General features: G+C 38.9%; 1 protein-coding gene across 1 annotated transcript; it reads left to right on the top strand.

Moving 5' to 3' along the window:
- Window positions 1-2,777: 2,777 nt before the first annotated feature.
- LOC109407513 (porphobilinogen deaminase) lies at window positions 2,778-15,112 on the top strand. Its single transcript, XM_062856781.1, has 4 exons — window positions 2,778-3,183; window positions 3,254-3,382; window positions 3,448-3,520; window positions 13,515-15,112. The coding sequence occupies exons 2-4, from the start codon at window positions 3,329-3,331 to the stop codon at window positions 14,972-14,974; spliced, it is 1,587 nt and encodes a 528-aa protein (XP_062712765.1). The 5' UTR covers window positions 2,778-3,183; window positions 3,254-3,328; the 3' UTR covers window positions 14,975-15,112.
- Window positions 15,113-15,399: the final 287 nt, after the last annotated feature.

Genomic DNA, 15,399 nt, shown 5'->3' with positions numbered 1-15,399 from the left:
GGATGGAGTCGAATAAAAAGGGAATATTTGAGACGAATATTTATTCAATTATTATTCTAATAGAACAGATCGATGAAGTACTAGATTTGTAGTAATGAGCTGAATTTTAGTATGGTGAGAAGGTCAATTCTCCGTTTCTGCAATGAAATGGTTCAAAAAGCGTGGGTATTATGATTCCTTGCCTAATTTGATGCTGTTTGAGCAAAACTTTGGGCAACAGTTTTGTTGTTTTCTTCATTTCTTGCAACATAAACAACATAGTTATCCAAAGTTTTGCTCAAACAGCATCAAATTAGGCAAGGAATCATAATACCCACACTTTTTGTACCATTTCATTGCAGAAACGGAGAATCGACCTTCTCACCATACAAAAATTCAGCTCATTACTACAAATCTAGTACTACACCGAACGTGCCCCATTGTTAGTTTATTACAACGCTTGACAATAAACGATAAACCAAATCCAAGCTTACCAGTTTGGCAACTTGCCAGGGGAACTTGGCCGTGTATCCACAGCTCAGGGATTAACTCCATACCGTCAATAATGTAAATTATCAACTATACTCTTTTGTGATACTTTGACGGAATATTATTTGGAGTAATTTTCTGAGACACACAATCCGGGCAAATTGGATTGTCAGATAATCAGTACCCTTTCAGCACCATTAATATACAGGAGTATAAAAATTACAAGATGGGATGGCCGGAAGAATACAGTGTCGAACAAAACTACTGCTTTATCCGACACTGCAGGTAAGCTAACTCCCCCTATTTGAATTTAAACTAATTTCATTTATAAAAATCCTAATTACTGAATTTCTTTTCAATTTAATATCTATAGAGCTTGCTGACGTTTATTCACCTTTCTCTTTCATGCATGCAGGCGGGATAGGATTTGTTTTCATCGGGAAACCTTTCCTGATGACAACAAATTCTATTTCGCCTGCATGTTTGAAAGAGAAAGGTGAACAAACGTCAGCAAGCTCTATATTGGAATAGAAGATTAGAATCTTCGACAATGTACGTCCTATCCGCAAGAGAGAGAAAATTTTCGCTTCTGGTCTACAAATTTCAAATTTTAACCCGCTTACTACGGTTGCGGTTCGCTTCTTCTTCTTCTTCTTACTTCTGATTGCTCTTTGCAGGAGCAAAAGAGCGAAAAATGGCGCAGCGATCTAGCGCTATATTGCCAGTTAATTTTCGTTTATACTCCGGTGGAGTTTACTTTCTGTGAGCACGCCGCGGAACACGACCGAACGTGTCGTGCGTTGCAGTCGTACTGCGGTTCGCTGGCGTGGTTCGTTCTTTGCCCCGGCAACCCGTTCACGTGGTCGCGACGGTTGAGTCGACGTCGGGCGTCGACAGTGCCCGAGCAAAAATGTTGGTTTTCCTTTGAGTGTTCGCAACATGATGCATCACCCAAACATTTTGGAATCACTTTCGTAAAACACGGAAAACTGATTTGATGATGTCTTCGTCATATTCCATTCAATTTTAATTCAGGCCGAACATTTCAATAGGTCCTATCTGCATTTGAGAGGCTCTCTTTCTTCACTTTCTCTTTCAATTATTGCAATGTAATGGTAAACTTTTCAACTACTTTTGCAGTACAATTCAAAAGACGATTGATTTGACCATTGTTCTATGCAAGGAGATCATAATTCAAATGAACAGCTGCGATATTAACGAAAGAGAGGGAAACCAAAGAGAGCCTCTCTTCTGCAGATAGGACCTTTAGACATGTTTGGCCTGAATTGTTCTTGCAGTTTATTTCAAAATTTAGAAGAAAGGATTATTTTCAAAATTGCTTTATTTTTCATGAGTATATGTAGTGAAGGTAAAATGTGTTAACGTTTAGCTATTGTCGTCGCGGTTGAAACCCGAAGTTTCCCCACACAAATCGATTTTCGCGTGTCAAAAATTCCGATTTACAACTGCACGAACAATACATTTCTCTGTTAACCCCGAGGTTAACCCTCGAGCAGTCGCGTCTTCGACCATCTTGCGTTCTCGCTGTATACCGCAAGCGTGCATTTTTCATAGTGTGTGTGTGTACTCAGTACACGATGCGACCGCTCCCGGATTAATCTGCTATTATCAACGCATCTTCTGGCATTTGCCTATTTGCGTTGTCTTTTCCGTCTTTTCACGATCTTGCACCTTAATGCGACGCACACACGGAAAAATATTATAACCCAAAGAATAAGTTTTAAAAACTCAAATTTGACTAAACTGCTTAAAGTTTTAACTCAAAGTTGGGTTGTTTTCTCCCTCGCCCCACCGCAATGTTTTCGAAAACAAAGAGAGAAGCACCGACGCATCCGCTGCTCTTCCGTGGAAGAAGCCAAATTTGGGTTTTCTTGAGTTAACCCAAATTTGCGTCAATTGAGGCCTCCGTTGGGTGAAAATAACTTACCACTGGGTTAATTTTTTTGCCGCTCTCAAACGAGAACTACGCACTCGCCACTATCGCTGTTTGACGCAAATTTGAGTTATTCCACGGAAGACCGGGATTGCGTCAAAACAACTTAAATTTGGGTTCATTTGTAGTTCCGTGCAGGCAAAATCGAAAACTCCAAATTCCGTACAAGTTTTTTTCCGTGTACTTGTATTGGATTATCGAACCCAAAAATGACTACCCGCAAATGATCGTGTTAGATTACAGTGGTGTTAGTGCTTATGTATTTATTTACTTCGGTGTTGTAAACCACAAACACTGGAACGAAGCCCGCACGCATGCAAGAGCCGAATCACCACCCATCCAATCATCATCGTCGTCGTCGTCGCCCGTCAGTGTCAGAGCGACTCGTGGACACTTCGTTATGTAAAAGAAGTTGTAGTGGACGTATAGTGAAGTTTTTTTTTTCGATTTAGTTCAGATCCTATATTTTGAAAATCATCTCGATAACAAAATACTGCTGGATGCAATGTTGCTCTACGGATTGTGATTTATCAAAAAACCATTCATTCATCAGTTATCAGCAATCAGCACCTGAAGACTAGAAAAAGTGAAGGTACCCCGAAGATTGACATCTCCGCTGACGAGTGTATACATAGATAGATAGATACAGGCTAGTCGTGGAGCAGCATTTAGAAGGTCTCTCTCACGTTGGCTTCGCCACCACAAGACAAGACTAATATCTCTAATCGTTTAGGCCTACTCGATTGGTGGCGGCTACTTGGGTAAGGCTGACACAGCAATTTGGGTGATTATCTTTGGGTGCAGATCATATCGCTCTTATTTTACTTCTAGTTTCGACATTCACTAAGGTGGGGCAGCTGGTCAAAAGACTCTAGAGAACTCTAAAGTGACTGCCCAATCGTCGAAATGACCGGTGCTTCTAAGGATAAAGTTATCAGAGTCGGCTCACGGAAAAGCGAGGTAAGTTTGATTTGCATATGTTTTTGTTAGCATAGTCAATGAGCAATGACACTTTTCTTTTGCAGTTGGCGCTAATTCAAACCAAACATGTGATTGCATGCTTGCAAAAACTTAATCCGGAAGTGCAATATGAGATCCGTAAGTACACTGTTAAACCACCACTTGGAACTCCATATTTAACCCTCCTAAGATGTTAGATTTTTCACACCACGATGGCGCAGTGCACGTTCAACCTGCCTGTCTGGGTCATATTGCCCCCAACATGCTACTAGAGTTAAATGTTTTATTCTTACGTAGATTTAAACTGACTGCTGTGAATCTGAGTCGACAGAAGTACCTGTTTTATTTGAGACTTTCAATGTTTCAGGAATTCTCCAGAAATATACAGGTATTCTTCGATATAACGTACCCTCGATATAGCGAATTCGATATAACGTATGGTAAGTGGGGGCAGGATGGGTCACCTAAGAAATGGATCACTATAACTTTCTAAATATAAATCGCATTTCTCTGTATTCTACCACGATTCTCAGATACACTAGTCAGCTATGATATAAGAGTATGAAAAGGTAATAAAGTTTGAAACCTGCTCCTTACAAACAATTTTCAAAACATGACCCATCTTGCCCCACCACATTTTAACAGGGGGCAAGATGGGTCAGCTATTAGAAAACTCGATTTCCCTCCAACAAAAAATACTATATTTTCTAGTTTTTCTCTATACATCTGAGCTTCATACACGTACAGATTACATGAAGAAAGTGTTGATACATATCGGTAGATTATTCTCAGAACTAGAAGATTTTTGTTCGGGTAGCCATAAACGGACTTTGAAAACCTATATTTTTTGAAGGAAAATTTAAAAAATATGTTCTCAAATTTTCAGTGCTCTTATCGCTTCGATAATGTAGGTCACAGAATAGCCTTTCCATGAAAAATAAAACATTTTCAAAAACTATGCAAACATACCGAAAAATTAGGGTGACCCATCTTGCCCCGTCTACACAATACACGTAGTTATATGGAATGTATAGCATAAGGAGTATAACGAAAAACTATTTTATTTTTTTCTGTGCGAGGAACGTTTAGAATTTTCAAAACAAAATACCACTTTTTTGTGTATCCCCGTCGTTCATCTGGGAAAATTATTGAAAGATTAAAAACATATATTGTTCGATTGAAAACGGTACTGACCCATCTTGCCCCCTGACCCATCTTGCCCCCACATACCATACATTTTGCTTCGATATAACGTACAAAATTGAAAATTTTAATTTTTCCTAGGAATAACTCTCAGATAAACTGCGAAACCACTCAAATCAATGTTTTCTTGCAGTATTGACCTTGTTACCTAGAATTAGCGCAAATTAGGGAAAAATTTAGTGTACGTTATATCGAAGCAAAATGTACGTTATATCGAAGCACAAAAAACGAAATTACTTTTTTTGTGAAAACTCATGTTTTTCATTATTAGTTTTGTGAATTTCACCGAAATCAGTATTTGGGGTTAATTTCACGTCGAAATCATCAATATTAGCATTAAAAATATTAAATTTTTCTCTGCTTCGATATAACGTACACTTCGATAAAACGTACAAAGAGAAAACTTTTTTGTACGTTATATCGAAGAGTACCTGTATTTTAATTTAAATAACGATGCAACTTCTCGATGGATGTCTTCTAGAAATTTCTCAAGGAACGCTTCAAGATATTCCTCTATATTTTCCTTTAAAATATCAAATCGTTTAGAGCTTCCTAAGCAGATTGAAAAGGAGTTCCTTTAGCGATTACTTCAGTTGTTTCATTAAAGATTGCTCCAGTTATTATTCAAGTAATTCCCCAAGAGATTCTACAGGAAATTCCTCCAAATTTCTCTATACCGATTCCTTCAGAAATGTAGGAAGGCTTTCTGAAATTTTTGTTAGGAGTTGCTCAGATTGCTTCAGAAGTTTCTCTGTAAATTCCTCCAGGTTTTTTTTTCAGGAATTCCTCTGAGATTCTCCCAGGCAAATTCCTCTTGAAAATTCTTTCAGAAGCTCCTCCCGGGGGGTTTCCCAGAAGATCATCGGATATTTTCCCTGGGGTTACATCATAAACTTCTCTTGGGATTTATTGAAACCATTCTGCAAGAAATTATCCCAAGGATCTTTCAGGAATCCTTTCAAAGATTCCTTCATCAATTATTTTGCTCCGAAAATTTCTTTAGACTTCAGAAATTGCTTGAGGGGTTTTTGTACACTACCTAATACCTTTCAGTCATTTTAAAAGAAATTATTTTAAGAATTCATAGGAACCTCCAGCGGTTCTTCCAGGGTTTGATTCAGATTTTCTTCCAGGAATCCCTCTAGAAATGCAATGAGAGATTTATTCAAGAATTCCCCCAATATCTTTGACTGCAATTTTCAAGAATTCCTTCAGGAAATTCGATTCCTTCTAGGGAATTCTTTGACAATTCTTTCAGGGAACCCTGGAAGGATTTCTCTTAAATTCTTTATTCAAATACTTCTATAAAATCTGAAAGAAATTGGTACCTCCGAAGAAATTTCAGAAAATATTCCTAAAGGAATATAGTAAGAGAAATTACTTCTAGAGGGTTTTTCAATTACCCCTGACCAAATTTGCATGGGATTCCTGGAGGAACCCTTGGAAGAATTTCCGAAAGAAACGCTGGAATTAAACAAAATCTAGGTGGAATTCTAAAAAAATGATTAATGAATTTTTCCTTGCTGACATTCATGAAGAAATCGTTAAACTACTGAAGGAGTCTGAGGAGATAATTCTGAGGAATTTTCTGAAGCAGTTTTAGAAGGAATCCGTGCAGGAATTTCTGATGGGGTCCTTGGAAGATTGTTTTTACCAAATCTTCTGTCTTATTCCTGTTGAAATCCCTGGAGATATTCTTTGAAAATCACTGGAAAAATATTTGAAAGATTTCCAGGAAAATTCTTGAAGGAATTCTAGAAGGAGTTGCTGAAGAAATTTCTAAAGAATTACCTCGAAAAATCCTTGGTGGAATTTCTATAAGAATTTATAATAAACTAGCAGTCCTGGCAAACGTCCTACTGCCTGCCTACTGTGTTTTTGACATCCAAGTCCATAGGAAAGTGCCACTCAAAACGCAATTTCAGATTTTCCCGTATTTATTTCTTGCCTTCCCGTACACTTTTTCCAATTATTTTTTCATACGAAAACGTCGGAGGCCTGTCCGAATGCAACAGTGAAAGAATGAAGTACAGCCGTTGCCCCGTTCCCAAGCCTATTCGTGACATACAAACACCATTCCATTTTTATTTATATAGATATTTAGAAAAAATGCTGAAGAAACCCATTACTAATATATATATATATATATATATATATATATATATATATATATATATATATATATATATATATATATATATATATATATATATATATATATATATATATATATATATATAGGAAACAGTATAGCTCTGGGAACGGTATTTGGTTTAAATCGTGAACGGTATTTGGTTTGAAAGAAATTCTGGGAAATACATGGAGAAATACCTGAAGGAACTAGTGCAGGAATCTTTGTATGTATTTTTGCAGTAATTCCTGGAGAAATAACTGCTGGAATTACTAATTAAACATGAATGAACTTCTGAAGGAATTCCTGGAGTTATTCCTGCGGGAATTTTCAATAGAATCCTTGGAAGAGATTCCTGAAGAAATCTCTGGAGGAGTTTGTGATCTGTAAGCATTACTGAAGGAATCTCTGGGGGAAATTTTGATGAAATCGCTAGAGGAATTTCCGGAAGAAATACTGGAAGAATCCTTCGAGACATATCTGAAGACAACCCTTGGAGAAACTTTTGAAGGAACCCCTGGAGAGTTACGTTTTGAGAAGAGAGGGGGTTCAGCAAAGTGTGAAACCCCATACACAATTTTCAGAGTACAAATTTCATACAAACAGTAAGTCATTGGGGGGTTGGGTAGAAAATGGACAATTTTTGTGTGACGTAATTGGTGGACGTACCCGACTGAGAAAGCCGGGTAAAGATCAATTTCCAGTCGAAATTCACGTCACGATCAACCCCAAATAACCACGCTGTTGAAGCTGTACGTATTGCAACTGTTGAGGCACCGCTGGCAACCTTGCAGTAACTGTTGCACAAATTGAATAGTAAGTAAGACTAACATATTTCATAATGCTAGCAGGATACCAATATTGTTTTCTGCATAGATTTGCCACCGTAAACAGCTAAGCTGTAAATAGCTGGTAAAGAGGATTAGCGAGGAGAATCATTTGAGTTAAGGGGAAACTAGTCATGTAAGTACATAAATTAAGAGAGAAGTGGATTTACTATAAAATTGAATAAATTCCAGTTTTGAGCTGCTCGAGAACAAACCCCAGCTGCTACGAAAACTCAGTTCTACCCTACCACAACAGCAACTATAACGTACATATTATGTTTCCAGTTCAAAACCGAATTAGCGACATTTTTTCTTTGACTTCCGCTGCTTTTGCCTTGCGTTAAACACAATGTCGGAAGTGGGGCGCTGTATTGTACACCTGGTGCTCTATACAGCGCCCCACTTCCGACATTGTGTTTAACGCAAGGCAAAAGCAGCGGAAGTCGAAGAAAAAATGTCGCTAATTCGGTTTTGAACTGGAAACATAATATATACATACCAGTATAAACTAAAAGTCAGCAATAGTGGATCCACTCCCACTTTAGTTAAACTTTAATAGTTTATATAGGGCATGTACATGCACAGGTACTGGTACAGCTTCAACAACATGGTTACTCGAGAAAATATTTTTGAAGCAATATTCGGAAGATTTAAGAAATACATGGAAAAAATTCATAAATAGGGTATGAGTGCCATCATTAATCTCACGCTCCCATGTTCATCCTATTCGAAAACAAGCGATTACGGCACCGATTGATTCCGTTATTTTTGTTTTCATGCGTGCTCACTTCTATCAAAAAATTCAAAAATAAGAAACAAAACAAATAGCGCTTCAATTCTTTGTTTTTCGTAGGATGAAAATGGGAGCCACATGCTTAATAAGGGAACCAATACCTTAATTCTGATGTTTTGAGAAAAAAAATGCTGTAAGAATGTCTGGAATTCTTAGATAGTTTTCTGAAAAAAAAACCCTGGTGAAATTTCGGAAATAATCCTTGGAGGTTTTTTTTTCAGCATAGAAGGGTTACATGAAAGAATTCTTGGTGAAATTTCTTGAGGTTCCTCTATAGGAATTTCTAAAGAGAATTCTAACGGAGTTTCTGAAAAACATCATGAACAATTTTGTTAGATGAATATTTGGAGGAATCTCTAGAAGAATTCCTGAAAAAATCGCTGCATTACATTGAACATTTAGTAGGATCAGGAATCTAATCATCCTTTATCGAATAAGCGATTCACAGCCAATACCATTATTAGGCTAACTGGAGTTCAAACGGGAATCTTCTGGGGGAATTGCAAGAAAAAATATCACGCAAAGTTGTGCAAAACGCTAAAAGATATGCGCGATTGCATTTAATAGTTTCAGTATCTTCTGCGCCATCAATCTTTAGCTAATTTCCGCACTTAGGGGCTGTCCATTAAATACGTAAGGGTGTACAGTCGGGACCCCCTGGTTGGGGGTTTAATAGTTGGGTGGCTTTTTAGTTGGGACCCCGTTAGTTGAGCGCTCAGCCAACTAAAAAGTACCTGGATGTCATGATTCAATGTCAAACTGAAAATGACAACCAATCTGTAATTCCGAGGGGCGAGCTAATGAGTTTTTGGTTTCTGAAACTTTACTGATAATCGAAAAGAATTTCTATTTCATATTTCTTAAAAAAAAACGATATGTACAATTAATTCCAAACAAATGCAAAACATCGCCAATCTTTATTTTGTCGATCGTTGAAAGCGTTTTGTGCTTGCAGTTTGGTCCGGGTGGTTAATTAATCATCTGTATTTTCACTTCACCGACTAAAATGGGTGAAAATAATTATTTCTCGCCTTGGCCATATATGCATCTTGCAAAACGTATCAGTTTTGCTCTAAATGTGAAACAAATTGAAAAATTTTACTTTTTACTTCCAACCTAAACATGATTGAAAAAAACAATGCGCACGCCCCTTGTGCTGCTGTCACTTCACCCAACCAACGAATCGAATTCGTTGGTTAGGTGGAGGTTGTCGCTCAACGAGCGGGTTCCGACTGTATAGGGGGAGGGGGGGTTTGAGAAATCTTACGCGCCATACAAAAATTTTTGGGTTCTAATACAAAAAGTCTTACAAGGGGGGGAGGGGGTGTCAGAAAATCGCAAAAAATGCCTTACGTAATTAATGGACAGCCCCTTATTGTAGAAAACACGAACGAGATATTTATGATGTATTGCCGTCGATTTATGAGCGATTTTGCGCTATAATCTACGGCGAAACGGCAATCTAAAGAAGTCACCAAGAAATCCTCCAACAATGTCATACGTAAATTCTCCCAAGAGATATGCTGAGAATATATAGGGGAATATGCTTGTGGATCTCATGAGAATGCCATCAAGAATTTTGTTGATAATCCATTCTCGATTAGTTCTTTTGCAGAAGAAAAGTTAAGCGAGGATCTTCAAAGAAATCGTTAACCGAAATCATAAAAAAATATTGCAAAAGATTTAAATATAAAAAGATCTAAAAAAAATGATAATATTTCAAACATAACGAAGAAAAAAAAATACCAATTTAATGGTTCTTGTTTAAATAAACATGGGAAATTAGTCTATGATATTAGTGCTTGTAGTTTTCAAATTCGTGTAACAAGTTAATTTTTAACTTTGAGTTTTGTACGATGACCAATAAGGTGGCCCACACTTATATGAAAAACAAAAATTTCGAGAAATACCAAGTCTTACCTCCTTAATCAGTTGTTTTGGACTCCTAGAAGCTACGTTCAAAATTTGAGCAAAATCGGTTGAGCCTAAGGGGGCGCTCAAAACGCTTGAAGTTTGTATGGGAAAACTTGGCCAAATGTATGCAGAAATATAAAGTTTTCGAATTTTACCGCTAGGTGGCGCTGTAAGCGTTTAATAATCAAACCCTTTGGTAGTATTGTAGGTGACTATATGCCAAACAACTTTGTCGAAGACCGCAAAGTGTTCCAACGTCTGTGAAAAAAGTTATACCCTAGGAAAAGTGAGGATAAACTTTATTGTTGTTTTTCCAATACATGTAAAGGAATAATATCAATAACGAAATCTCAATACTTTGCCTCACTTTGCCTAGGGTATAACTTTTTTCACAGCCGTCGGATCACTTCGCGGTCTTCGACAAAGTTCTCTGTCATATAGCCACCTACAATAATACCAAAGGGTTTGATTATTGAACGCTTACAGCGCCACCTAGCGGCAAAATTCGAAAACTTTAAATTTCTGCATACATTTGGCCAAGTTTTCCCATACAAACTTCAAGCGTTTTGAGCGCCCCCTTAGGCTCAACCGATTTTGCTCAAATTTTGAACGTAGCTTCTGGGAGTCCAAAACAACTGATTTAGGAGGTAAGACTTGGTATTTTTCGAAATTTTTGTTTTTCATATAAGTGTGGGCCACCCTAATGACCAACCGGATCGGTTGATCGTTGCTTCGAAAGTGCAGATAAGAGTTAATTGGCGGGATTTCTTGTTTAATTGGAAATCCCACCACCAGGCGGCGCTAGTGAGCAAATAAACTTTATATCCTATGTATCCCGGGATCCTGATTACTTAGACAGATGGTGTCTTTGACAAAGTTGTTTGGTAGGTCAAGGACTTACGGATGATTCGCAGTTTAATTTGAAATTTCACCACTAGGCGGCGCTAGTGAGCAATTTCATGTTATATCTTATATCTCAGGATTCTGATGTCTTAGAAATATGATGTCTTCGGCAAAGTTGTTTGGTAAGTCAACGGCTTACATATTATTGGCCGTTTAATTGCAAATCCCACCACCAGGCGGCGCTAGTGAGCAATTAAACTTTATATGCTGTAACTATGGTTTGCTTTGTTGGATTGAGCTCAATTTTTGACACGGAACTACAAATATGCTGAATTTTGTGTATACAAAGTATAAAATGTTTTCGTTCACAGGTCTGGGCGTGGCAAGGCGTTGAAAAAATTGCAAAAGTGATCGGACAGCGGTACCCCTTTGATTTACACGCGTGCCGCTGTCCGATCACTTTTGCAATTTTTTCAACGCCTTGCCACGCCCAGACCTGTGAACGAAAACATTTTATACTTTGTATACACAAAATTCAGCATATTTGTAGTTCCGTGTCAAAAATTGAGCTCAATCCATCAAAGCAAACCATAGTTACAGCATCTCAAACTTGGACATTTTGTATGAAAATCGGCGTTTGTCCGATCAATTATGCACCACAGTGTAAATATTATATATTATGTATCTCTGAACCCTACTTAGAAAGATAGTGTCTTTGGCGAAGATGTTTGGTATATCAAAGGCTTATAGATGAGTGACCGTTTGATTTCAAATGCCACCACTAGGAGGCGCTAGTGAGCATGTAAATTTTTAATCTCATGTAGCTCAGGATCCCGATTAAAAAGGCACGGGACACCGTCTTCAGCCAGAGGCTGTACTGACTGTACAGAACTTAACACTAGACCATGGACACGACATACATTACATGCACCAGTGGATAGCATGGTGCGGTTACACACTTGGTAACGCTAACCGAACGGCCACGAAGCTCCACTTTACTCAGAAAGATGGTGTCTTCGGCAAAGTTGTTTGGTAGATCAAAGACCAAATGGAGGGAAAGTTACCTCTCGTGCCGACCTTCTGAAAGATCGAAAACTTACAGATAGTTGTCCGTTTGAATCGTAGTTTCACCACTAGATGACGCTAGTAAACATAAAAAATGTATATGCAATAGTTCTCAGGATCCTGGTTACTATAAGAGAGATGGTGGTTTCGGCAAAGTTGTCAAATAGGTTAAGTGCATTTGGTTGATGGGTCGTTGAAATCAATATTTCGCCAGTAAGTGGTGCTAATGAGTATGCAAATTTTATGTCCAATCTACGAAGTATACCGTAACTACGCTAACGCTAATGAGTATGTAAATTTTATATCTTATTTATCTCCGAGTCTGATCACCTGGGAAGTTGATATCTTTGGCAAGGTAGGTTGGTAGATCAGAAGACACCATCTTTCAAAGTGATTAGGGTCCTGAGACATATGAGTTATAAAATTTGAATACCCACTAGCGCCACCTAGATGTGGAGTTTCAAATCATACGGCTCTCCATCAGTTAGTGTTCGATCTACTAAACAACTTTGCTGAAGACATCATCTTTCTAAGTAATCAGGATCTCGAGATATATGAGTTATAATATTTGAGTACTCACTTGCGCCACCTGGATGTGGAATTCCACATCATACTTGTCTTCATCAGTTAGTGTTTGATCTACTAAACAACTTTGCAGAAGACACCATTTTTCTATGTAATCAGGGTCCTGAGATGTATGAGTTATAAAATATCAATGCCCACTAGCGCCACCTAGATGTGGAGTTTCAAACCAAACGGCTCTCCATCAGTTAGTGTTTAACCAACCAAACAAATTTGCCGAAGACACCATCTTTCTAAGAACTCAGGATCCTGAGTTATATGGGATATAAAAATTACATGCTCACTAGCGCCGCCTATCGGTTGAAATCTGAATTTCTCAGATCACCTCGCGAAGGCCCTTGATATCCCAAGTAACTTTGCCGAAGACACCATATTTCTAGATCATTTAGATTTTGAAATACACAAATTTACATTCAACTGTCTATCTTATCTTAAATATAGTACGTTCTTCATATTGCGATTTGCAATTTTCCGCATTATAAGGAGTTATACTGTTTTCAAAAAAGGTCTTATAATATTCCAAATAAGATTCCTGTAGAATACATTTGGGGTTGACATCGATAGAAAAGATGGTTTCAAAGTAATAGTCGGTAATTCTCATGTGTTGTACAAAGTACAACAGCGCGATTAACGGAAGGTTAAAGAAATATCTCACAGTTTTCCTGAAGAATTTCTGATTCCGAAACTATAATAAATGCAAATATAGCCAAATCTACAGCTGCGAAGCTGTTAGTTTTAAATTCTGAAAATTTTCATAATAATCTCTTTTTGCAGATACAATGACTACGGTTGGAGACCGTGTACTCAACAAATCGCTGCCGAAGATTGGTGAGAAATCGTTATTCACCAAGGACTTGGAGGATGCTCTGCGGAACGGCGGAGTGGACTTTGTGGTGCATTCTTTGAAGGACCTACCAACGTCACTGCCGATTGGAATGGCCATCGGGGCCGTTTTGGAACGGGAAGATCCCCGTGATGCGTTGGTACTGAACCAAAAGTACCGGGGCAAAACGCTGGCCACATTGCCGAAGGGTTCCGTTATTGGGACCTCATCGCTGCGACGATCAGCCCAGCTAGCGAGGCTGCATCCACATTTGGTGGTTTGCGATATTCGAGGGAACTTGAATACGCGTTTGGGCAAGTTGGACGCAGAAGGATCGAAGTTTGCTGGAATTGTTCTAGCTCAAGCAGGCCTTGTTCGAATGGGTTGGGAAAAACGAATCGATCAAGTTATCGAGCCTTCCGAGATACTGTACGCAGTAGGCCAAGGGGCGCTCGCCGTTGAATGTAGGTCGAACGATGAATATATTCTAGACATGCTGTCCAAACTGTGTAATTTTGAAACACAGTGCAAAATTTTGGTGGAGAGAAGTTTTCTTAAAACCCTTGGAGGAGGATGCAGTGCCCCGGTTGCTGTTTGCACAAACCTGAAACGTAAACATGACTCAAAATCAAACTACCTCAATATCCAAGGTGCCGTATGGAGCCTGGATGGCAAAACGGAGATTCGCGCAGATGATGGATGCTCCGTAGAGCTCGACCCTGTGCACCAATCGGATATAGATAACGGGAATGGCGTACCTGCGAAGAAAAGTAAGACCGAAGATGTCACAGATAATGCACTTCCGGTTGAGCCGGAACTAAGTTCACCGGAAACTAAGCGAAAGAGCCCGGAGATTGTCGACGAATTGCTGCAACCAGGCTGCTCAAACGCCGTCGAAAAGATCGGCATGACCAAGTTCTTGGATGTGCATGGTGAAATGTTCAAAAAGTGTCCTTATTCAAGCCAGCTGCAAAAGTCGGAGCAAGGCCAGGGGGATGCCAAGGCCGCATTGTGTCCCAGTAGTGCTTTTCCTGTTGGAGTCGATTTTATGGGTGATTGTCCTTACGTTAGCACGGAGCAAAAAATCGAACCAACCAGTCAAACTGGAATGCGCTGTCCCATCAGTGGGAAAATACTCGTCGACAAGCAAGATCATCCCATCGCCGACAAGTGTCCGTTCCTGGCGCAGGCGAAAGTTATCGACTACAACGAGAACGTTCAACGGGAGGCTCCCAAGCTGGAAGACAACAGCGAGCACCTGTTTTGCGGCATGCACTGTCACAAGGATGTGCCGAAAGAGGCATTCGAAGCGTGCGAGAAGTTGGGCCAGCACTTGGCACACTTTCTGATTTCGAAGGGGGCTTTGGAGGTGATGAAATGCGCTCAAAACGAGATTCACTCGAAAGCCTAACCGCAACGGTATTTGGTATGTAGTAAGATTCTCTCTTGCGGTGGTACATGATTCCATAGGGCTATTTGGTAGAGTAGTTGATATTGTTACTAGTTTGGATGTATTGTTTTTGTATAGATAAACAAGTGCAAAAGTAAATTCTCGTTTAAATGTTTCTGATGACAGTCTTCCTTGTTCTAAGAAGAGGATAGATGACCGTACAATCTATAATTGCCAAGACCATTCGAAATTACTCAAAAATAAACAGATGAAGATTACAGTCAATGAGACAGGGCAGCAATGTTAGAGTGACATTCGTCGCTACTGTAAACCGAGTATACCTCTGCATCTCCACGATTGTCACGGGAAGATTGACACAGGTAATACCTCCAAAAAGCTTCGCAGTGAATGTAGGTACTGTGCAAAAGAATAGAACTACTTTATGA

Source organism: Aedes albopictus, chromosome 3 (assembly GCF_035046485.1).
Source record: "Aedes albopictus strain Foshan chromosome 3, AalbF5, whole genome shotgun sequence".
In the NCBI taxonomy this organism is placed as follows: Eukaryota; Metazoa; Arthropoda; class Insecta; order Diptera; family Culicidae; genus Aedes; species Aedes albopictus.
Note: the sequence above shows the minus strand (reverse complement) of the source record. Positions and strands in the feature narration are given on the sequence as shown.

Bases quoted from the DNA above. Each gene is read 5' to 3' on its own strand.
- LOC109407513 (XM_062856781.1), top strand. From the start codon at position 3,329: ATGACCGGTGCTTCTAAGGATAAAGTTATCAGAGTCGGCTCACGGAAA. The intron at 3,383-3,447 runs GTAAGTTTGATT...TTTCTTTTGCAG, and splicing joins TCGGCTCACGGAAAAGCGAG to TTGGCGCTAATTCAAACCAA. The intron at 3,521-13,514 runs GTAAGTACACTG...CTCTTTTTGCAG, and splicing joins GGAAGTGCAATATGAGATCC to ATACAATGACTACGGTTGGA.